Source organism: Aotus nancymaae, unplaced genomic scaffold, assembly GCF_030222135.1.
Source record: "Aotus nancymaae isolate 86718 unplaced genomic scaffold, 86718_ANA_hifiasm-v0.15.2.pri h1tg000007l, whole genome shotgun sequence".
NCBI classification, from domain to species: domain Eukaryota; kingdom Metazoa; phylum Chordata; class Mammalia; order Primates; family Aotidae; genus Aotus; species Aotus nancymaae.
Window position 1 is genome coordinate 3,051,651 of NW_026988418.1, and position 23,457 is coordinate 3,075,107.

Genomic DNA, 23,457 nt, shown 5'->3' on the forward strand with positions numbered 1-23,457 from the left:
TCTTCCTCCATCTCACAACCTTTCTCATCTTCTCTTTCTCCCACTCCACCCCTACCCTTGGTAATTCCAGATGGGAACACTGAGTTCATTTCAGGAGCCCTGCTGGGGATGCTTGCCTTCTGATGGTCTCAGGCTGCTGTCCATTCTCACAGTGGTCTTCACGTGGTGGGACAGATTCTACAGAAAGATCCCAGCACTAATGGACGAATCTGGTTCCAGGCCTGCTCACTACCTACATCGCCATTAGCATTTCACGAGGGTCCATATGTCAGTTTGTGAATACAGTTGTGGGGAAAATAACAAGACAACAAGACAATGTAAATTAATCAAAAACCTCTCCATTTATTTGAATCGTGTTTTTTTGTTTGTTTGTTTTTTGTGGTTTTTTTTTTTGAGTCAGAGTCTCCCTCTGTCACCAGGCTGGAGTGCAGTGGCACCATCTCAGCTCACTGCAACCTCTGCTTCCTGGGTTCAAGCAATTCTCCTGCCTCAGCCTCCCAAGTAGCTGGGACTACAGGTGCACGCCACCACACTCAGCTATTTTTTTTGTATTTTCAATAGAGATGGGGTTTCATCATGTTGGCCAGGATGGTCTCGATCTCTTGACCTCATGATCTGCCCACCTTGGCCTCCCAAAGTTCTGGGATTACAGGCGTGAGCCACCGCACCCGGCCTTGAATGGCTTTTAAGAAGAAGCTCATGTAGTAAAATTAAGGTATAGGACATGCATGAGAAGTGACAGGGACCCACATTGACAAGCACTCAGCACCCTTTATCATGTGACCAGGTAAATGCTACAAAGAGCCAGACAGGGCGGGATCGATGGGGTATGCTACTAGCAGGCCAAAGAGGGCAAAGCTGGGAGAACTACCAGCAGTCTTATACCCAGACAAGGGAAGTCACAAAGATGGAGAAACACATGCTCTAACCATTTACGGAGGCACTTAGGTTTATCATAACAAGCAACCCGGAGAGGTTGGGTGATGAGGAAGACTGAGGCACAAATGCTATCAAAGCAAAGGGCTTCTGACAGGTAGATACAAGCACACTATGTGTACAGGCTTCATTTTTCTTCTTGTTCTATATTGGAGGTTACTGAGATGCTCTTAAGTAGGAACCAGAAGTTAAGTATATGTGCGCTATTACATTAATACAGAAGTTTGTACATATGCAGTTCTGAATGCACAAAGGCTGAGCTAGGTCATCTCTGGGGTCTCTTAAAGATCCAACATTGAGAATCTGTGTGTCATATCCTCAGACTCTCAGTGACGTGGGTTTCAAAAACCCAAGTGTCTGGGCCTGGGCCAGCGGATGCAAACTGGAGATTCGAGGGCCGGATCTAGCCTACAGAATATCTCTTATTTGGCCTGGATGGTGTTTTCTAAATTCAAAATAGTTGCCAACATTTAAAAGTCCAGATTCCTGGCTTCTCTTCAAAAATGAGGTGGACATGCCACATGTGCGTGTCACATTCGCATGTGGCAGCAGCCGTAGCAGACCACAGCGTCCTCCATTCTCACTGCAGACCCGGCCGAATCCTCTCTACTCATTTATGTTTCCTGCCTGGCCTCTGAAGGCATTGGAGTTTGTGACCCCTGGTCCAGGCATCCAGTCTGGGGTGACCTCAGTGATTTTCTACTTGGTGGCAGCTAGCTACAAGACTAGCCTTGAGGCCTTTACCCTAATTCCGTGGCAGACGGCCATGAAGGCATATTCACCCACAGGCTGGGAGTGTGGGAGTCAGTGATCCCAGTCTTCACAGCTTTGGTTTGCCTTACAGAGGCTTTCACTTTGCAAAAATGAGTAACTGAAAAGTTCCCAGTCACATTTCACTTTTATAAATGGAATTCCAAAGGCCTCTAGGGGATGGCCCATCAGGGAGATACTTCCCAATCAAGGTCAATGGTAAGTCACTTCTGGGCCACATTAGAACACTCAAGCAGAGGCAGGGATCCTTGCCTAGGTTGGGCAGGGCCAGTAGGGGGAAGGAAGGCAACTTCCCTAGCCGTGGCCATGAGATGACCAGGGCACCTGTATACGGTTGGTAGGTTGTACAAGCGTCTAAGAGGTACCATCCATGTCACAGTGCGAATGGCTCCCTCTAGATGTTTGCAGTGCGTAATCTGCACAACTGGACATGTTGGCCTTGGCACTGTTAGGGAGAGGGAAGAAAAATGGAGATGATGAGGCAGGTGTAGTCAGAAGGGCTGTCCTTACACAGATTCTACCACTTTCTTCCCAAGGCTCAGGAGTAGCGGTAGGAGGCAGAAGGTTAGGAGCCAAGACCTTCTTGGCCAGAGGTTGGGGGCTGGTCTCGGTGGCTCTCAAGCTGCACGTATGCAAATACCCATGTTATGATGAGAACAGGTACAACTATTCCAGGGCTGGCCATCAGTATGTGGGTCCCAGGACACTCAGTTAACAGAGATAATCATCTGTACACACACATAATGAGCACACACACAGAGTGATTGGCTGAGATATCTGACCCATTACACACATCCACATAAATACACTTGTGTGCACGATTTTTATCCTGTTGCACAAACTTATATGTGTGCATCCATACACACAATCACAGTAATTACCGGCAAGAGCAATCGGCTCGTCACTCAGGCATGTTTAGCAACATTTCCAGAGCACCTGAAGTCCTTTGTGGCTGGCTAGAGCTAACCATGGGGAGAGTCCAGCGCAGCACTAAGTCAAAAGGAGAGAAACAAATCAGTGAGTAGAATCACTTGACTACTGCCCGCAGCTGAGTGCCAGCCTGCAGTGCCACCTACTGGCAGGAAGGAGAAGGTTTGTGTTTTGCTTCAAAACTGGATAAAACCCATGACCTGGGAGACTGCCAGCCACATGATGCTATTCGCCCACTCTGTGTCCTACCCGAGTCAGGGGAGACTCTGGTATCCTCAGAGTTGCGTCATACCCTCAGAGAATGAACGTTCCGGGATGGTCTTGCATGCCTCGTGGATAACAATACCCAACACAAATAGGGATGGCGAAAGAGGTTTCATCGTTCACACCAGCTCCAGCCCACGGGAAGTGGCTGCCTGGAATGCTGGGTGGAGAAAGATTCTGAGGCCCGGTCTGGGCTTGGTGGAGAAGAATATCATAATGGAATAGCGACAGCAATGATGGCTGTAGATGGGGCATCTTCCAAACTCTTCGTTCTTGCAGTGGATCCTGGAAGCCTGGTAAATTTCCAAATTTTCAGGGTCCTAGAAGTCTCCTGATCCACAATTCCATTATGAGGGGTATTTGTGTTTACTGCTCACATGCTCTCATGCCACCAGAAACTGCCATTCCAGCTGTGACAGGAGTTTTCTCTCTCACTTGATCAGTAACTTCTGAACCGGCTAAAATCCCTCTTCATGATGAACTTGTTCTTGCTTTCACAGAAAGTACATGGATGACCTTGTTGGCTTGGAGCTGCTGAAGTCAACACTGGCACTTCAGTCTATCAAAAACTCATATTTAGCTAATGCCCGTCCACCTACCAGGCTCATGATTGCCTAAGAGGCCTCACGAGGAAATGGATCGGGAATACGAAGCATGGTGACAGCCAGCTGGGCTCATCCTAAGCCACGGGGCCTGCTCCTGCCCTCTCACTTATCAGCTTGGGAGAGCACGCTCAAGCCAAATCAGTGCATCAACAAAACTTCAAAGTACCATGAGCCCTGGGTCGCTTGAAAATAGTCAGAACTTGGAATCTGCAGATGGCCTGGAGCCCCGCTCTTCGGGAGTGGAGCCAACCTCCGCCCACAGATGCAGAGGTGGGTGTGACCTGGCTCATCCCGCTGAGGCGTTTGCTAGGCTGTCTGCCTTAGCCCACGTTTTTCTGTAAAGGGCTAGATATCAAATACTCTCGGCTTTCCAGTCTCTGTTGTAACAATTCAACTCTGTTGCTGCAGTGCAAGATTGGCCATAAACATATATAAACAAATGGGCATGGCTGTGTTCCAACCAGTTTCTTTACAAAAAAAGGTGATGGGTCAGATGTGGCCCATGGGCCTGGAGTTTGGCCAAACCCGCGTTAGCCCAAAACAGGGGTCTTCACCCTGGCTTCCTCAGAACTTGGGATTGTCTGGAAGTGCTTCCAGGGGTTTGCAAATGTTTGGCTCTAATTTAAATTATTTTTAGCTGTTTAGGAAACTATAATCAAAGCACCCACTCAAATGAATTCCAGCATTTCACCATGCAGGAAATCAACATGTTAACTGTCAGGTGAGTGAACTCCTGTAGTGAAGACCGCAGAATGGAGCTTCTCTGGCTATCTCCATGCATATGTATGAGCCGTATGACAAAGTGGTTGAAAACCTGGGACCTAGCATCGGATGGACAGGAGTTTGAGTCCCAGCACTGCCACTTACTAGCTCTATGGCTTTGGGCAAGTTACTTTACCTCCCTAAACCAGCATGACCAGGACACCACAAAACAGAGCAGATAGTGGCCATAGTGCTGCTGCAGCCTCCTAGAGGCCACATTGTGGGAAAATGGAGCGTTCACAGTGGAGGGGTCAGCTGAGGCCACGAAGAGACATTCAGGGGACTCAGTGCAGCATTATTTACCAACTGGTATGGAGGTATTTCAAGATGTTAATCATCAGTTTGGCTGTACTGGTGCACACCAATAGAGTATCATTATAATGCCAAATCCATCTTGGCTTTGAACTTCTTGCTAGTTTCTGTTTTTTCTGGCATATTCTGATATATTCCCACTACTCTGATTGGGCTCTCAGATAGGAGAGGAGGATGTTTTGCAACTGGCTGAGCAAGCTCAGTGCTTAGTAACAGGGCTTCTGTGTTTCTGCTAAGCAGCACTCCCATTGGCTCTGGGACTTTGCTGGCAGGCATCTCCTGGGACCAGTGTTCTGCAGAGCTTGTTGGGGAAGTGGTGCTCTCAGCTCAAGGGGACCAGTGTTTCAGAAGCCGTGGCCCCTCCGCCTCAGTGCTGCATTCCCTGCTTGGGCCTGGGATTTTGGTGCTCACCTGGCTTTTTAATTTTCTAGTGACACAATACTCAATGCTCCTCATTCCTGGGCACCTCCTCACCTCGAAGACAATCAGAAGGCCTGTGTAACTGCTGCCTAAGGCTGTCCCCCAGATTTCTGGCTTTTTATTCCAGCGACCGAAAGCTTTTTTCCAGGCCTGAGAAGATGCTAATTTGTGATTTCAATAATAGAATTTAGGCTCTTAGTGTCTCTCCATTGCCCAGGGCTGTCTGTGTCTATTAATGATAGCTCCAGTGAAATCCATGGCTTTTTCTGCACCTTATCTTTCTGCTTTCAGCATCATATTTTCCTGCTTCCTGAGAGACACGGAATAATCAGTGGTGTTCATCACTAGGCCCGGGGGGCAAGACTGCACAGGTCCCAGAATCCCTGCAGTTTATCTTAATTAGGTGACATCTGGTGCCGCCCCCGGTGTGCAGGTCCACCCTGGTCAGGCAGCCTATTGCCATGCTGTGAGCCTGGACTGTGCCCGGCCTTGTAGGCTTTGCAGTCACTAGCTCTGTGAGACTTGGAGGCTCTTCCATGGGGCTGATTCTGATCCCTGGGAGTGAGAAGGAGAGGGCCTTTCTGCGGTTCAGCCAAGAACGAAGGTGACTCAGGGGCTGAGCTCCCTCATTCACTTCCTTTTAGTTGCCTTGAGGTTGTTCTTGGCTCTCAAAGCACCTCTGTCTAGGCTTGGAGCTCAGGAAGTAGAGACATAACCCAGGCCTTCTGCCCCAAGGCCTCCACTGTTATAGCCAGAAGGATCCTGGCTGTGCAGCAGAAATGGCCTCGCGCAAAGACATCACCATGGGCCCTTCTAGGGGCAATAATGCCAGTGTCCCCTGATAAAGCAATCACTGTGGATATCTGTCCCAGTCACTCCACACAGCCATGCCCTTCCTCCCTGGGACCAGCCTCATGGAGACCTCTGACAATGACAGCAAAAGGCCAGCCCAGCCCTTCTCTTCTGGCCCAAATCATTGCCCACTTTGAGAACCACCTCTGCCTTCTCACTTTGTTCTTCTTCCTGAAATATCTTTCTGCATCTCTTATCCTGCCTCACACTGCGCAGAATCTGTGCTCACTCAGACCCTAAGCTGAGTCCCCAGAAGGACAAAGATCAAGCCCCAGAGTGCTCTCCTGCCCCATTTCCTGCCAGCACACCTCCAGGCTCCTGCCCTTCTCATGATACCTTTGGTTTTCTTTACAAAGTGCTTGCTCAAGACTAGGATTCCTCCCAGAAACCTGGCAATCAATTCATACACAAATATCTGCTCACCCCTTCGGTCTTCCTGGGGACCAGCCATTGGTGCTTCTACCCTCCCTCCGGAGAGAGCCGAGAATGCTCAGCAAAGGAGGAGGCTGACTCATCACGTGGTGAGACTTCTCCTCTGGAAGTGGTGAAGAAGGGGTCACAGGGGCTCCTGCAAATGTGGAGGATCCGCGGATACATCTCATGGGGAGGTCACCTCATCCCAGAAGTCCTTGCACAGGATCCAGTAATGGAGAGCTCATTACCTCAAAGGCAGCTCTGACTGGCCTTCCGCTCACAATCCTACAGCTGGAGAATTGTGTTAGTGCACATGTCAGCTCCTTCCTCTCCAAGCGTCACTGTCTCAGTACCTTTTGCCTCACGCCAGACTTCCTGACACTTCCCACTTTACCCCAGGCAGCACCTCATCCTGGGGCTGAGCCTGGGCAACCGCCTACTTCAGCCACTGTGCTTTCTTCCCCTAGAATTGAGGACACTGATGCTCTGCCCCGTATTCCACCAGCAGAGCTGCTCAACAGGATGCAACAGCTGGGGGAGTGAGGGTGGTGGAAGTGAGGGTCTTGGCAGTCAGGAGCAACTGAACTTTGGCTCAAAGCAAGAGCAAAGGAAACACTGAGCAGGCGGCCACTAAAGCTCCTCCCCGGGAAGAGCCTGCAGTGCCCCCTGCTGGCTGGAGAAGAGTTTGTATGCAGGTTAAATTCATGACCCTTGCTTCCTGGGCTGAGCCCTGATGATCATTCAGGCTAGAGAATCACAGGAGCAGATAGGTCATCTTGTCTAGTGGTTTCAAAATGTGTAAAATTATAGATAGGGTTGCTGGGAGCGATTGTGCATTTTGTCCATTTGACAAAGGCCTCTGAGCTGAAGGGCACATGGGGGCTGAAATCTAGCCTCTATCCTGCTAAGCTGTGTATCCCAGCATGGGTCTGGGTCAGGTCAGGCCAGGCCAGAGGAAGGGCTGTCTTTTTGTTTTTCATTCACTTAGACAGTGTCCTTCTGTAATTTGCACAAAAGTGCCATACCCTCTAAGAGGGTGATTTTTTTTTTTTTTTGAAATGGAGTTTCGCTCTAGTTGCCTAGGCTGGAGTGCAATGGCATGATCTTGGCTCACCACAAGCTCCACCTCCTGGGTTCAAGCAGTTCTCCTGCCTCAGCCTCCTGAGTAGCTGGGACCTCAGGCATGCACCATCACGCCTGGCTAATTTTGTATTTTTAGTAGAGACTGGGTTTCTCCATGTTGGTCAGGCTGGTCTCGAACTCCCGACCTCAGGTGATCCACCTGCCTTGGCCTCCCAAAGTACTGGGTTTACGGGCGTGAGCCATTGCGCCTGGCCTAAGAGGGCGATCTTAAAGAACCAAGCGTCTTTGGCTAAAAGGGAGCTTGAAAACCACCTATAAGATGGGGAAACTGGGGCCCATGAAGGGGAGGGACTCACTCAAAGTCATGCAGTTAATGGCAGGACAGAGCTTAGAAGCCAGATCCACTCTCTCTTAAAGCAGTGTTCATTACACTACATTGAGCTAGTTTTCATCCCGAGCCCCTTTTGAGAAATCCTGGCTTCTCTGACCCTCCCTCTCTCAGACCTGTTAACTTCCCCCTGAAATCCGGCTACTCCGCACAGTCTTACTGTCCTACTCAGGATCAGGGCACAGAATTTGCCCCAGAGGAGGGATGTTGAGAATGCCAGTCCTGTCTGCATAATTTCCTACAAGTACATGACTTGTAGGGATGCGGGCAGACAGTCAGAAGGGCAGAACAGTGAGAAACTAGAGGGATCTACCAGATGAGGTGTCGAAGTATGACGGGGAGCCTGCAGCAATGTGGGTCAGTAGAGCTGGGGGTTCAGCTACTGTGCAGATGGGGCCTGCTTTGCAGGTGCAGTCCGCCGGGGTGTCTGTGCCACACCATAAGGCACATGGGCAGCCACGGTGCCCATCTCCTGAGCCCCAGCCACGTGGAACATCTGGTCATCAAAGAAGATGTGTGGGCGGATCTTCTCGAGGAGGGGGCCCTTGGGCGCTCCAGCGAGGAACAAGGCTTCATCTGTCTCCAGGCCCCAGCTGCGCAGGGTCTTGAGTGCCCGGGCCCCAGAACTGGCTGCACTGCGTGCTGTCACCAAGTAGGTACGAATTGGGCACTCCAGCCGCAGGCCTTTGGAGTAGAACTTCTTCTGCAACCTACCCAGTGCCTCCAGAAAGCCCTTTAAGGGGCCCTATGAGAAGGCAAGTGGAACATGGTGAGCTCTGCCGCCTCCCAAACATTTGCCCCCAGCTCTCCCTAAAGTGCTAGTGTCTCGTTTGGCGTGGAAAAGCTTGGGATCCTTAAATCCTTGGGATCCTTAAATCTTTCAGTTAGTTCTGCTATGCCTGCTTAAGCTACTGTGTGCACCAGTGGGGCTCTAGTCAGGGAATCTGTGTTGTTGTATATTGGGGCTGGGTCAGAATAGCTATCAGGGCAACTGTTAATATGTATCGTCCATCCATATGCCCATCAAAGTATACAGATGTCTGTCCTGAAGCTCTGTAAGTGTGGCCTTCGGTGCCCATCAACAGGGAGGATATTAAAAATATTTAGTGGGGCCAGGTGCAGTGGCTCAGCCTGTAATCCCAGCACTTTGGGAGGCCGAGCTGGGTGGATCATGAGGTCAGGAGTTCCAGACCAGCCTGGGCAATATGGTGAAACCCCGTCTCTACCAAAAATACAAAAATTAGCCAGGTGTGGTGGTGTGTGCCTGTAGTCCCAGCTACTCCAGAGGCTAAGATAGAAGAATTGCTTGAACCTGGGAGGTGGAGGTTGCAGTGAGCTGAGATTGTGCCACTGCACTCCAGCCTGGGCAACAGAGCAAGACTCCGTCTCAAAAAATAATAATAATTTAGTAACTATGGCATGGGCACCCTCCAATCAGAATGGACTCCAGCTGTAAACAGCTGGTGAAGATGGACCAATGTGTAACTGTTGAGCATCAACCATGTCCATCTGGCACCCAGGTGGCTCAGGGTGTCACGCTCGAGCTCTCTAGGGTCAGGGAAGGAATTTATTCTCTACAGTGCCCGGAACAGTGAAGCCTCCTGACGATGTGAGAACAACAACAACAAAAAAACAGAAGATGAAGAGAACTGCTTATTTCCAAAGCAGTTAGAAATAAACAAAAGCGGGCTCCTGGTCTTGGAGACCTCTTACTTGGTAGGTGACCTGGAATAAGGAGTGGTCTCCTGGGCCTCTGCCTACCACTTATTAGGAAAATTCTCCTGCCCTGGATTCCCAAGGATTTCAGAGCCAACTCAGAAGAGCAGCAGTGAACTGAATATTTAGGAGCCACAGCTGAAGCCTGCTGAGCTCTTGGAGAGAGGGGCCCTGAGATTACTGAGCACCCAGATTTTTGTTAAAAGCTCAAATAGGAGCTCCCAGCAGAGCTGGAGAATCCCAAAAGCCTCGACTCCAGGGAATTCTTATCAAGCTCTAGGGCACAGTCTGTTGTTAGAGACACTGTGCAGTTTGAGGGTGAGTGAGGGTCCCCGTGCCCCAGCCAAGGGATGGATGGCAGGAGATGTCCCAGAGCAAATGGCCTGCCCCACACGCCACACTCAGCTGGATCTCCCTGCCCAGTGAGGCGCCCCAGTCCAGCAATTCCTTTCCTCCTGTTTCCAGTGAGGGAAAGAGGCTTCTTAAGAGGGTGGGCGCTCTCTCAGTGGGGTGGGGGATCTTGGGAGGAGGTGAGGGTTCCAGAGAGAGGATGACAGCTTCAAAGAGACAGGACGAGGCCTTTAGAGCAGACAGGGACTTCAGAGAAGGGGTGGGGACTTAGAGAATGGGGACTTCAGGGAGGGAAAGGAGACCTCAGAAATGGGGATTTGAGCTGCAAAGAGTGGGTGTGGGCTTAGAGAGAGGCTCAGAGGGAGAATGGAGGCTTCAAAGGGGGAATGGGATTCAGTGAGGGGATGGAAGCTCATCAAAGTAGGCGGAAGCTTATTGATTGGGGGGCCAGTGGTCAAGTGAGAGGGGCAAGGGGACTGGCTGGAATCTGGGCTGAGCCTGGGGTTCGTTTCGTTCTGGGCTGGGAGTATAGGCCAAGGGCAGGTCTGGGGAGCTGCCTTGTTCCACTCCGGGGTTCTGGGTCTATGTGGAGCACCTGAGCCAGAGGTTTGTTCTCGTGGGCCTTCTCATGCTCGAAGAATCGGTCCAGCCCGTGGGCCTTGACGATGCGCTCCGACTCATCCGAGAAGAGCACAGCGTCCCCATCGAAGGCCACGCGCAGTTGACTCTGGGACACAGCCACATCCCTGCTGGGGCTGAAGATGGTAGCAGCTGCGATCCCTGGGCAGAGAGGCAAGCATTGTCTGCCTTCAGGCTGGGCAGTAGGGCCAGAGAGGACTATCTTAGGCTATCCTTGCCCCACCCGCCTCACAAAGGACTCAGGGCGAGGCTGATGAAAACTAATATTTAAAACATTTAAAAACTGGTAGTGCATGGATCCTGGCCAGAAAGAGGGCAGTAGCAGCGGTTCCAAAGCAGGTCTTGAGGGCCCTTGCCTTGCCAGGTTACCCTTTTGGTTATTGGTTTGTGGAGAAGTCTGGGAGGAGTCCCGGGGGGCAGAAGGGCACTCAGGACTCAGGGCAGGAACAATTTACCAACAAGTATGAAGGAATTTCAATACTTTAACACCTAGTAAGATCATGCTGCTGTGGACCAGACAAACATCAGTGGCACAGGCCACTGTCTTCCTGCCAGGGGTGCACACAGCCCTGACGGAGACCTACAGTGGGGCTGAGAAGGAGCCCCAACTCTTGGGGCTTGGCCTCCGTCACCCCCTCACTGTTGATTCTAGCAAGGCACTCACCTTCTCTGGACCACCGTAAAATTAACAGCCTCACAGCTCTGGGGCTGAGACCACAGGCTGCAATCAGGTGAGGTGAGTATGGGTACCCTCAGTCTGCAGTCACAATGGCACCCAGGTATGCCCTACTGGTGGCTGTTCAGGGTCCCAAAAAACAATCTAGGTGGCCCTGGGAGACAGCACAGGTGATGGCTAGTTGTGTGCACAGACTCTCTGCAATCCTGGGCTCCTCCAGGGGTCCAGGGATGTCTCTCAGGGGTTCCGGCTCCAGGCTAGAGCTGCACTAGATGGCAGAGAGCCAGTGCTGGGAGGCTGGAGACCTGAGCAGCTGGCTGAGCCCATTCCCTAGTCCCCATCTCTGCAAAGACCGCTTCAGCCCAACTCTTTGAGAACTGAGGATCACAGAGGCTGGGCTTAGGCGTTTGGGAGGAGTGAGCAGTGCTACCCTCTCACAACTTCACTAGCCTGAGGATGCTTCAAGTGGGGCCAGTGCCAGGCATCACGCCAGGCACCTTCTCAGCTCTGCCAGCGCTGGAACCAAGATGACCCAGAATCACCCCTACCTTCAGCAGGGCTTCCCCGTGGACCACTCTCCTGTTCCCTAGCCTGAGGTCAAGTTACAAACACACAGAGGCACACTGACATGCCAGTGCCAAGGCCCCAACCAGAGGGTGTGACATCTGTCTAGGGAAATAGCTTCTGGTTCCTGGTGAAAGAATGCCTCTAGGAGCTCCCAAGTGGCTCAGGGGAGTGAGTTATCAGGGGAGAGAGGCCAAGCTTCCAGGCAGGAGACCACATGAAAGAGGAAGAGGAAAGTGAATATATTGCTGGTTGATTAAAAAAAACACACAAAAACTTGTCACTAGTGTTTAGCCTAAGAAGCCCTCTCAGTCCTTGCTCCTCCATACACCTGTTTTCTTCCACATGCAATAGTATATGCACCTTGTTGGGAGGACTGAAACTACAGATGCCACCCAAAACTGCCCCTCGAAAGACACACATAGAGGAGCATTCTCTTTGTCAGTACTTCCATCTGGGTCTCCTAAATTCCACTAAGCACTGGCTAGCCTAGCTGCTGGAGATGCTGGCCATTTCCCAGACCCCACCACTCAGGCTGGACTAGATACAAATCCTCCTCCCCATTGGCCCAGGGCAGAGCAGAGGCCGCTTGTGGTCCTACAGGAATCAGAACTCCTTCTGACTTGGAGGAATCATAGAAGAAAGTAGCTTTCTGGGCTGCAGAGAGGGTTTCCATGCAAACAGAAGGCTGGGTGAAGCTGAGAAGTAGAAGCATCCATGACCCAGTAGGGCCAGAGGTGGCAAGATGGAACAGGTAGGGTCTTGTTTTCAGAATTTATAGGACAGATGATAAGAATTAAGGAAAGTATTGTGCAGTTTTGCCTTCTGGTTACCGTGGCAACTCCCAGCACCTGCTAGGAACTTTAGGACCAGGCCTCCCACCTCGGGGACCCCTTTGCTGCACTCCCCATATTCTGCCTCCTCACTTAGACTTACCCTCATCGATGGCTTCTCGCACTTTTTCCGCATCGGCTGACAAGTAGAGATTGGTGTGATAGGCCTTGAGGTAGCAGATGGGGCTGTTCCCACCCGTCATGCAGAACCTCTCGATGAACAGGTCTGGGAAGGAGGTAGAGGACTCAGGTGAGGCCAGGGTCAACCCTGGGCTTCAGGGCAGTCTCTTTGTGCCCAGTGGATGCCTGGGTGTGGTACGGCACACAGTGTGTCTCTGTGTGATTTTAGGCCGGTGTTCCCCTCTGAGCCCCTACATCCTTCATCGATGAAATGCGGACAATCACATCTCTAGAGCAATCGTCCAGCTCACAGGGACATCCTCTGGTCCAGGAATCACAGTGCTACATGCCTGTGTGACCCCAACCTCCTGACCATAGCTGATTGGATAAGAGCCGACACCTGACCCAAGCTGGGCCATTCTGATTACCTAGGCTGCCAGTCCACTGGTCCCCACGACTGCAAAGATTGTAAAGTATTTGTTGATTGATAAACTGCTGCTGCTCTGAGCCCATTAAGTTACCCGTCACTCTCCCACCCCCTTAACCAGGACGTCTGTCCTCCCCAGAGTCCGCAACGGAAGGTGGTAATGCCTGGTACGGCAGGGGTCCTTCGGGGCCCTGCTTCAGCACTGTAGGGGGAGTCTGTCCTGATTATGCAGTGCGTATGTCACACAGGTGGTTAAATATCTTTAATATCAACCCTGCTCCCAGCAATTTGAAATTAGGATTTTAAAATGCCAACTAGACTCTCTTGGTTGCTAAAACTCAGACCTTGTGAACCCATAGATATAGGTTTATTATTTTTCTGTCTCTCTCTCCCCAAAGTGTGGATTTCTCCACTTTTCTTTTCTGTTTTTCTTTTTGTTGTTGTTGTTGTTGTTTTGCTTTGCTTTGTTTTGTTTTGTTTGAGATGGAGTCTCTCTCTGTCATCAGGCCAGAGTGCAGTGGGGGGATCTCGGCTCACTGCAACTTCTGCCTCGCAGGTTCAAGTGCTTCTCATGCCTCAGCCTCCTGAGTAGCTGGGATTACAGGCGTGTACCACCATGCCCAGCTAATTTTTGTATTTTTAGTAGAGATGGTGTTTTACCACGTTGGCCAGGCTGGTCTCGAACTCCTCACCTCAAGTGTTCCGCCTACCTCGGCTTCCCAAAGTGCTGGGATTACAGGAGTGAGCCACCGTGCCTGGCCCACTTTTCTTGAATATGGTTTTTATTCAAGGAAAGCAGATAAATCCAATTTCAGTGTTGGGAGGAGGGAAGCAAACTTGCTAGAGAAGCACAAATAAAGGTTCATGTGGCCTGAAGAGAGAAGAGCCCGGGAGAGATTTCTAGTACTTGGATTCAGGCCTTTGTAGGCCCAATTTTATGTCCTGCCCTCTGAAAGACACCCCTGTAACCTAATAAGAAATTATTCTCCTCGGCTTAAGCCAGCTCTGGATGGATTATAATTATTATTATTTGAGATGGATTCTTGCTCTGTTGCCGGGCTGTAGTGCAGTGGCACGATCTCAACTCATAGCAACCTCTGCCTGCCTCAGCCTCCTGAGTAGCTGGGATTACAGGCATGCACCACCATGCCCAGCTAATTTTTGTATTTTTAGTAGAGACGGGGTTTCACCATGTTGGCCAAGATGGTCTCGATGTCTTGACTTTGTGATCCTCCCGCCTCGGCCTCCCAAAGTGCTGGGATTACAGGTGTGAGCCATCGCGCCCGGACGGAGGGTCTATTATTTTTAACCTTGGGTTCAGACTAAGACACAAAGCCCTTTCACTCTGACAGCTGCACTGGATTCTCCTAGAAGCCTTGTGAGGCCTGTTAGCCCCATCACAGTTAAAGAAACTGAGGCAGGGAGGCAGTAAGTGCCCCACCTAATCACACTGGGAGTAGGGTATGCTGGAACTGGCTTGTACCAGCTGGCAAGAGCCCACAGTTAAACATTCAGAAATTTTGTGAGCCATTTGTGTTGTTCAACCACTGATAGCTTGAAACCAGTCCTGGTGGAAATATTTACACCCCGAAAACTAGCAACACTACAAATCAGGGTTTTGCTTGTTTGTTTAAAGAGCCAATTTACAAGGACACACTGGGCTTGGGGTTCCGGCCAGTACAACTCCATCCTGCAGAGATGTGGCCCCATCCCTGGGGGGTATGGTAGGGGTGTCCCAGGGGAAACCCCCATCCTCATGCTCATGCTCACCATAGTGGTTGATACTGTTGATGAGGCGGACACCCACTTGAGCGTGGTTGTTCGTCATGAGGACGATGTCGAAGACGTCCTCACTATCGGGGTACAGCTCCCGCAGCCGCCTGTTCACGGCCTCCAGAGCCTGGAAGGGAGAGGGCATCCTCCAGCTTAGACCTCCAAGGATTGATACCTGAAGCTGGTGGCCAAGGATCCAGTGAGGGGAGGGAAGGAGCCAGGCTTGGGATGAGATCAGTGCATCTTCTCTTATTGCAAGTTGTTTACCACTCAGAGGCACCTCGCTAAAGGAGAGAGCCTGGGCTGAAATCCAGCCCACATTCCACTCACCAAGCTGGTTACCAGGAATGGTGCTGCATTGGTCCGGAGAGTGGGGTGGCCTCTTCCTCCACAAAGGCTCTGTCACCTAGCCAAGCTGTGCACCTATGTGGTTACAGCTGCCCAGAGGGGCCCTTTTTCCTGACTCAAATACCCATGGGAGTGCCTTTCTTTAATCCCTACAAAGGCACTGTAGTAGCTGGTGGTGGAACTGTCCCCTCACCTTCACAAAAGGGAAGGCTGGCCCGGGGCTGAAGGGCTCGTTCTCATGTTCCAGCTGGTAGCGCACATACTCCTCCACGCCCTGCTCCGTGTAGATCCGCTGCTCCTCGTCCATGCGAAATAAGGCTCTGGAGGACACAGCGATGGTGACTGCATTCTGAGGCTTGGGCTGCAGGGATATGGGAGAAGAGGTCATGACTCAGACCTCCCCTGAGGCAGGTGCGCATGTGGGAGTCTTCCTGGGTAGTGGGGACATAGAGGAGACCCAGATGCAGTCTGTAACCCTAAAGAGGCCCAGCCTTGGGCAGAGGTGGACTTAGGTCAGGACCCCATGTATGCCGGACCCAGATAGGGGTTGAGAGAGGTGCTGGCTCCCTTGCTGGAAGCAACGAGTCTGATGGAGGGAGAGCCATGGCCTTGGGAGTTTGCAATCTAGTCAGTCATCTGGACACAACAAAAAAAATGAAGCCAATGTATGTGGCCAAAGTATGACGGATGCTGGAGATGATCTCAGATGGTTTCCATTATCAAATAAGAGCTACATGCCCTTAGGAAGAAATGACGCCCATAAATATGACAATTATATATAAAAAATGTATCTCCAGCCCAGATCTGTCTCCTGAGCTCCAGACTCATCTATCCATCTAACAGTCCCAGTTGACTAACAGCCATCAAAGTTAACATTCCCAAGGGTGAACTCCCATCACCTTCTCCCTGTAACTCATAGCAAGGCTTGGAACGACTATCCACCCATTACCCACGCAGAAGCCGGGAAGTCAGCCTCAACTCCCTTCCCCATCAATCAATCACTGAAATGAGTCAACTCAACCAGAATCCATCCACTTCTTTCGTTCAGGCTGTCGTCATCTGTCACTCTCTCTAATCTGCCATTCATGCTGCTGTCAGGGGATTTTTCTAAAGTTCAGATCTGACCACAGCCCATCTGTTTAGTGGTGCACGCTATTCTCAGAATATGGCTGGCAGCCTCTAGTGTGGAACAGAAAGCACTTCACAACAGACCCCTACTTCTCTTTCCATTCCACTCTTCCCATCCCCCAGCTTTGCCCCAGCTGATCTTTCTCACACCAGGGCATACTTTCCCCTCTTTTTCTGAGCCTTTGCATATGATGTTCCCTTGCCCAGTGTCCTCTTTCCCTAACTCTCATTCCAGCTAACTTGTATTCAACCTTCAGGTCTCAAACTAGATGTCATCTCTAGGAAGGCTTCTCTCAGTCTTACTTAGTCTTAGTTTGATACCTCTCCTAAGGATTTCCTTTTCAGTAAAATTTAACATTAAATTGGCTGGGCATGGTGGCTCATACCTGTAATCCCAGCACTTTGGGAGGCCGAGGCGGGCCGATCACCTGAGGTCAGGGGTTCAAGACCAGCCTGGTCAATACGGTGAAACCCCATCTCTACTAAAAAAACAAAAAATTAGCCGGGTGTGGTGGCACACACCTGTAGTCCCAACTACTAGGGAGGCCGAGGCAGAAGAATTGCTTGAACCTGGGAGGTGGAGGTTGCAGTGACCCGAGATTGTGCCACTGCACTCCAGCTTGGGTGACAGAGTGAGACTCAGTCTCAAAAAAAAAAAAAAAAAATTAACATTAAATTATAATTGCTTATTTAATCACTTAAGTTATTAAGTTCTGAGTGTGCAGGAACCATGAGTCTTGTTTAGATTGTATCTCTAGTGTATAGTACTCTGCCTAAAACAGAGAGGTGCTCAGTAAACTTTTAATGTCTCTGAAACTTTGATATATTTAAACAAGAAACAGTATGTGCAATGACAAATTTAACATGAAATAGAAACTCCACTGCAGTGCCCTAATCTGTTCAGATATCTTGATATATAGAAGGTGCTCAGAGAATATTTCTTTTGGTTGAAGCAAATTTGTCAGATATTCACTGGTTCTTGTGCCAGATGCCTGAGCTCTGCCCAGTGGTCCTGGCAAGCACCTGGTTCCTGTCCTCAGAACTCACAGGCTGGTAGGGAAGAAAGATAGGTAAAGGGAACTCAGATGCAAAAGGGAAGGAAATGAGTTGCTGTGGTTTGAATATGTCCCCCAAAGTTCATGTGTTGGAAATTTAAGACATAAGGCAGCAGTGTTGAGAGGTGGGACCTTTAAGAAGAGGTGATTAGGTCACAAGGGCTCTGCTCTCCTGAATAGATTAATGCCATGATTATAGGAATGGGTCAGTTACTGAGGGAGTGGGCTCCTGATGAAAGGATAAGTTTGACCTCCATTCTCTCTCTGTCTCTCTCACATGTGCTTCCTCACCATGTGATGCTCTCTGCCATGGGAAGATTTTTGCCAGAACCTGGCACCATGCTCTTGGACTTCCCAGCTGCAGAACCATGAGGAAAAATCCCTGCTCTTTATAAATTAACCAGTCTGTGGTATTCTCTTATAACCACAGAAAATGGACATGAGCTAGAGAACAGAGGTGAAAGCAAAGTATTGATGATAGGGGTTCAGAGGAAGTTGTCATGGAGAGGAGACCTTGTGAGCAAAGCCTTAAAGGGGGTTCAGGGGGGCTGGGCATGCTGGCTCACACCTGTAATCCCAGCACTTTGGGAGGCTGAGGTGGGCAGATCACAAGGTCAGGAGTTTGAGACCAGCCTGACCAACATGGTGAAACCACGTCTCAAAAAAATAAAAATAAAAAAATTTTTAAAAAAGGAGGAGCAGGGTGAAGGAAGGCATGAAGAGGTTTGCATACACACAAGGCATTCACAAAGGTGGGCAGAGGCCAGGCATGTGGGGGTGGGTGTATATGAGCCCAGAAGAATAAGCAGATGTGAGCTTACAGAGGGCCTTCTCTAGGGGTCCCAGAGGGCCCCAGAACTTCTTCCCTACTGCCATGGTATAAATATATGCATCACCCCCAAACTCATGCTGAAACCAAATCCCCGAGGTGATAGTATTAAGAGGCAGAGGCATTGGGAGGTGATTAGTTTATGAGGGTGAAGCCTTCATGGTAAAAGAGCCCCCAGAGAGCTCCCTTGCCCCTTTCATTATGTGAGGACACAGATAGAAGTGGCCATCTATGGACAAGAAAGCTGATCCTCATCAGACATCAAATCTGTCAGCACCTTGATCTTGAACTTCCAGCCTCCAGCAACTTATATGGGAAACAAATATCTGTTGTCGATAAGTCACTCCGTCAATGGTACTTACACTATTCCGAATGGACTCTAACACTCACTTCCAGTAGAATGGGGGAGTGGAGCATGGCACCCCAGACAGCAGCTGGCCCCTTTATAGTCCCTGGGGAGGATCGGTATATGAGTGCCCAAGGGACTTACAGACACACAGAGAATCCCACCATGTCTGTGTCCTGAGGAGTCCTGGGGTCATGATCCTCCCTTTACAATTTAAAAATGAGGGACTCAAATTGAGGTCTAGGCTCATAAATGCACCTCATATTCTGGCCTCTCCTGATCACCTGTGGGTCAGGTACTCAACCCCATTGCTTCTTTCTGGGGTGAGTCCTGGGTTCCAATCAGTTGACAACGTTGAGTGGTTACATTTGAGAGACACTGTGTGATGGACATGGCAGGAAACAATACAGGTAAGATCCTTGTCCCCATGGAGCTCATGATCCACCCCAAGACAGAGGCTGACATCATCTTTTAGAAGAGCGCTGTCTGACGGAACGTTCTATGATAATGGAAATATTCCATGATCTGTGCTGTCCACGTGGCTCTGGAACAATTTGAAATGTGACTAATGAAACTGAGGAACTGAATTTTAGATTTTATTTAATTTAAATGAACTTAAACAGCTGTATATGGCTAGTGAGTAATGCAGCTTTAGAACCTTAAAATGGGAGTGGAAGGCAAAAGAGTTCCCTAAGGTCCTGTGTTAGACCTCAGTTTGCATTTGACTTTTAACGCCAACCAAGATGGTGTATGTGGCCAGCAAGGTCGGCATAAGGCAGTGGCAGAACAGGTGTTTCTTCCTGGAGGTTCAACCCAAATACCTTTCTCAGTTGCTGACCACCACCGTGTGTCTGTGCGTCCTAAGGGTGGGGTTGGTGGTGGAGTGGGGAGACCCACTCTCATAAACCCTGGAAGCCTGGAGGCCTTCAGAACAGGAGCTAAGCTTGCCCCACCCCCTGGGCTTACTGCCTCAGGAAAAGGCCATCACCCTTTCAAGGACAGAGAGCCAGCTTCCCTCCCAGCCCCTCCAGACAGGTTCCCAAGCTTACCACTCCAGGCCTGGCAGCCAGCCAAAGTCTCACTCCTTACTTTCTGTCCCACAGTCCCTGCCAGACTGTCAAGTCCTGGGCCCTCTCTGACTGAGCTACCCAGACAGACCCCATCCCATCCCACCCCTGCTGTTGCAAGAAAAACATCTTGGTAGCCTTGGTCCCATGAGTCCTCTGCTTCTCACTTTTCCAGATAGGGAAACAGGCCCAGAGAGGGGCAGAGTATTACTCTAGGTCAAGGCAGAGCAAGATGAGCTCTCGTCTCTGGCGTCTAGCCTGGCCTCTCTCCACACTGCAGTCCCCTTGCTATTCCCCTCCTCAACAGCTCCCAGAAGACTCCATCCCTTGCTACTTCCGCCTTCCCTGGAAACATCTCCCCCAGACTTCACTTTCCAGATTTGGGAGAAATGATCAGGGCATGCCCTCAAATTGAGGTTTCTAAGGACAGGTCTCTGTTTCCCATCAGAATGGAGGTCCCAAGGGCAGGACTCTGTGTCCCCACTTAGACTGCTGTGACACAGTGCAAACGAGGTAGAGTTTAAGGGCCCGGAGGCTGTGACTGTGTAAGAAATATGGATCCCAGCTGGGATTGATGAATGACCTGTCCAGGCTCTAGGTGGAGCTGAAGGAGCAGGTGAAAGGGGCTGGCCAGAGCTGGGGAGAAGATGTGGATGTAGAGACCCTCCCGGGCCTGGCCACAGAGGTGGCCATGTGTTGGCAGGGGCATCGAGGAACAGTTCCTTCAGAGAGCAGAAAGAAGCCCTGATCTCAGACTGTGAATTGGGTCAGAACGATTCCGAGGCTCAGTCTGGGAGCTCTGGGCTCCAGGAAACCAGGGTCCTGGCAACTCTCTCTGCCTTCCAGGGTCAGGCTGAGGGCTCCAGCTGGGGGATGGGAATGAAAGAATAACAAGGCAGCCCACCCCGACCTGGCCTGCCTGAGGAGCTCCCATTTAGGCCAAAGTAATTCTGCCTATTGGGCTCAAGATAGAAACATAGGCAAAAAGCTGTCATTCCTAGTAGGACTTAGAGAGGGAAGGGCTGCTGAAGGAGAGAGGGACAGGAGGGCTCTGGGTTGAAGAAGTGTTCTGACCCCATGAGGTGAGGGCTTCCAACAGGCTGTCGGGCGTTCAATATTTTACTCAGGCCTCTGGGAATGAGAATAAGCCCAGCCCAGGCCACAATGGAGCCCATGAGGCCTAAAGTCCCCAAAATAGCCTGTAGGAAGAGGGGTTTCTGCAGGAGGGAATAGGAGCTGGGAAGCCTCCGGACTTCTTGCCTCCCAGAGAATTGTGAGAGTCAGGGGCTGACCCAGGGGTCATGACTGACCATTGAGCCTGAGCTCCCTGGTTCCTTGGTGCTTGAGGAGGAAGTGGATTTTGAGCACTGATGCATTCACTACCCCAGTCCCCAATCTCCGTCCCTTCCTCTCCATACCTCAGGCCATAACACTGACACTCATCCAGCTTCCTTTTCAGACAGGCACCAGCCTTCTCACTGGTGGGCTTGCTGCCAGACTCACCCTTTCCAATCCATCCCAGAGTGATCTTTCTAAAATAAAAATGGGACCCAGTTAATCCCCTGATGAAAAATCCTGGAATAGCTCCATAATGGTATTCATATGTTTTAAAAATGTGGGTTGACCTTTTATTTAAATGAATTCAAATGAACTTTGAATTCAATATGTAAGCCAGATATTACCATATATAATTACCGTATATCTCATACCATATGGTACCAGAGATACCATATACAATTGGCGTATATTTATTTTACGGATTCAAATGCATTACGTTTATTTATTTATTATAAAGTCAAACAATGAAAACAACACAGTTGTTTGCATGACAACAAATTTGAAACTAGAGGTTAGGATGCCTGTGCAGACTTTAGCTTCAGTGTCCAGCCAAGTTGTTGCTGGGTTTGTATTTGCGAAGTATTGAGAAAGTCCTGATTCAGACCAATAAGTAGTTGCAAATGCTAAAAGGTTTTTTGTTTTGTTTTGTTTTAAACTACAGGCCTCACAATCTCAAGATGCTCTTCTATGAAACAGATCGCAGGGAAAACCTTATTCTGAGGTTTGCTTTAAAAAAAATCTGCAGCACAAGCTAGTGGCCTTGAGCTGCTAAAATATCCACCTAATACATTAGAGTGAGTTGGGTTTTATTGCACATTTTAAATTGTATAAAACTTAGTTTGAAGAAGAAAGAACATACACTGGATTTACATGTGTGCAGACTCCATGAAACAGGGGACTTGGGGAAGCTAATTTGGAAATCCCTGACCCCATTGAATAAGGTCCAGACTCCTTAACAAGATCCCCAAGGCCCTCTGTGGGCTCTATCACATCCCTCCTGCTCTTCTCCCAGCAATCCTGCATTCTCCACTCAGTACTTATTCAGGAACACAGTCCTGAGCTTCAGAGACGTCTGCATGACTTTTGCCTGTCCTGTTTTCTTCTCTCTGGGAAACTCCACACACTCAGGCTTTAAGATCAGCATACATACCACTTCTACGAAGCTTTCCCCAGTGTGACGGCACTACTCCACTGCCCCGACAACTCCCCCAGACTCTCATCTCCAGAGCCCCCATCAGTGTGTGGTGAGCTCCTGAGGCAGGGACTCAGTTTAGTTAATTCCTCAGTCCCCACCGTTGAGTGGAGCCTGGAGGTGCTAAGTGAAAGATTGCTTATAGGGTGGACCTCTTGGGGAAGGGTCCTTGGAGGGAAGCAGCAGATTGCTTTAAGATCAAGCTGGAGCTCTTCAGAGGACGTCTCTGGGCCAACCTCTATCCTCAGTCCCCTCCTCAAGCTCTGAGATCTGGGAAGCTGGGGAGAGCAAGGCCCAGGGGCAGACCAGGGCATCATCAACTTGTTTAGTGGGGGACAGGAGAGGGCTCCTCTGTGTGAGGTCCCAGACGGCTGACACCACCACGGGGTCCTGGGGATGTTAACGCCCACCGTGAGGGGAGCAGAACCGGAGCTGGAGGGCTGAGTCCAGTGCTGGAAGCCTGCAGCCAAGGGCACCGATCTCCCCCAGATCCCCCCAGCGCAGAGTGTGGATCCCAGTGCCTGGTGAGAGTAGCTCCCTTTCCTTAGGACGCCGGGAGCGCAGTGCCCCTAGCCCAGGGCCCAGGGCCCAGAGCCAGACCTTAAACGCAGAGCCTAAGGTCCGGAGCCCGATGCCCAGATGGTGGAGACTGGAGCGCACAGCCAGGAACAGGGTTCCCGAGTCTGGTTATCCGCGCCCCGGGCGCTTCTGCAGGCGCTGCCGACCGGCTTCGCCAACAAGTGCAATCTGCGCTCCCCGGTTGCCCGCTGGGGAGGGGCTGGGGCTGCGGGCCTCGAGCTGGGCCCTGATGACAGCATGGGGGAGGGGGATCCTGGCGTGGAACCTGAGTCCCGGGAAAAAATACACCAGAGCAGAGCTCCCAAAATAAACCCGATCCCGCGCCAGCTGCCGGGCGCTTTCTGGGGCTGAGTAGCTGCGTCCCCTCCCAGAGGGGCGCCACGGGTCCCTTCCCAAGAGACTTATGTCCCCTCTCTCGGAGTAACCCTTCCCCACCCCCCGCAAACCCGTGCCTTGCTTTTACCGATTTGGGTTTCTTCTTGGGTGCGAGGTTGTCGTAGAAAGTCTTGGCTTCCTCCCAGAGCGGGGCCGCAGCGGTCTCTGCTCCTGGCCCGGGCTCGCGGGGCTCCTGAGGCTCCCGGGTTTCCCCAGGTTCCATGCTCGGGCTCTGACCCGGCCCGGCCAGAGCAGGCGGCGGCGTAGACGCGAAGGTGGCTGGGCTGGGCTGCAGGAGGGAGGCGAGTCCCGGCGAGGGAAGGGGGCGGGCAGCGGCGGGGAGGCTGTGCGTGTGAGCTGGGCT

General features: G+C 50.8%; 1 protein-coding gene and 1 pseudogene across 1 annotated transcript; both read right to left on the reverse strand.

The window, feature by feature from the left end:
• Window positions 1–322: 322 nt before the first annotated feature.
• Window positions 323–23,316, reverse strand: NT5C1A (5'-nucleotidase, cytosolic IA). Its single transcript, XM_012439178.3, has 6 exons — window positions 23,182–23,316; window positions 15,378–15,545; window positions 14,834–14,963; window positions 12,620–12,742; window positions 10,400–10,584; window positions 323–8,482 (listed from the first exon to the last, which is right to left on the reverse strand). Exons 1-6 carry the CDS (start codon window positions 23,314–23,316, stop codon window positions 8,117–8,119), a joined length of 1,107 nt encoding a protein of 368 aa, XP_012294601.2. The 3' UTR covers window positions 323–8,116.
• Window positions 22,456–23,162, reverse strand: LOC135273117 (uncharacterized; annotated as a pseudogene).
• Window positions 23,317–23,457: the final 141 nt, after the last annotated feature.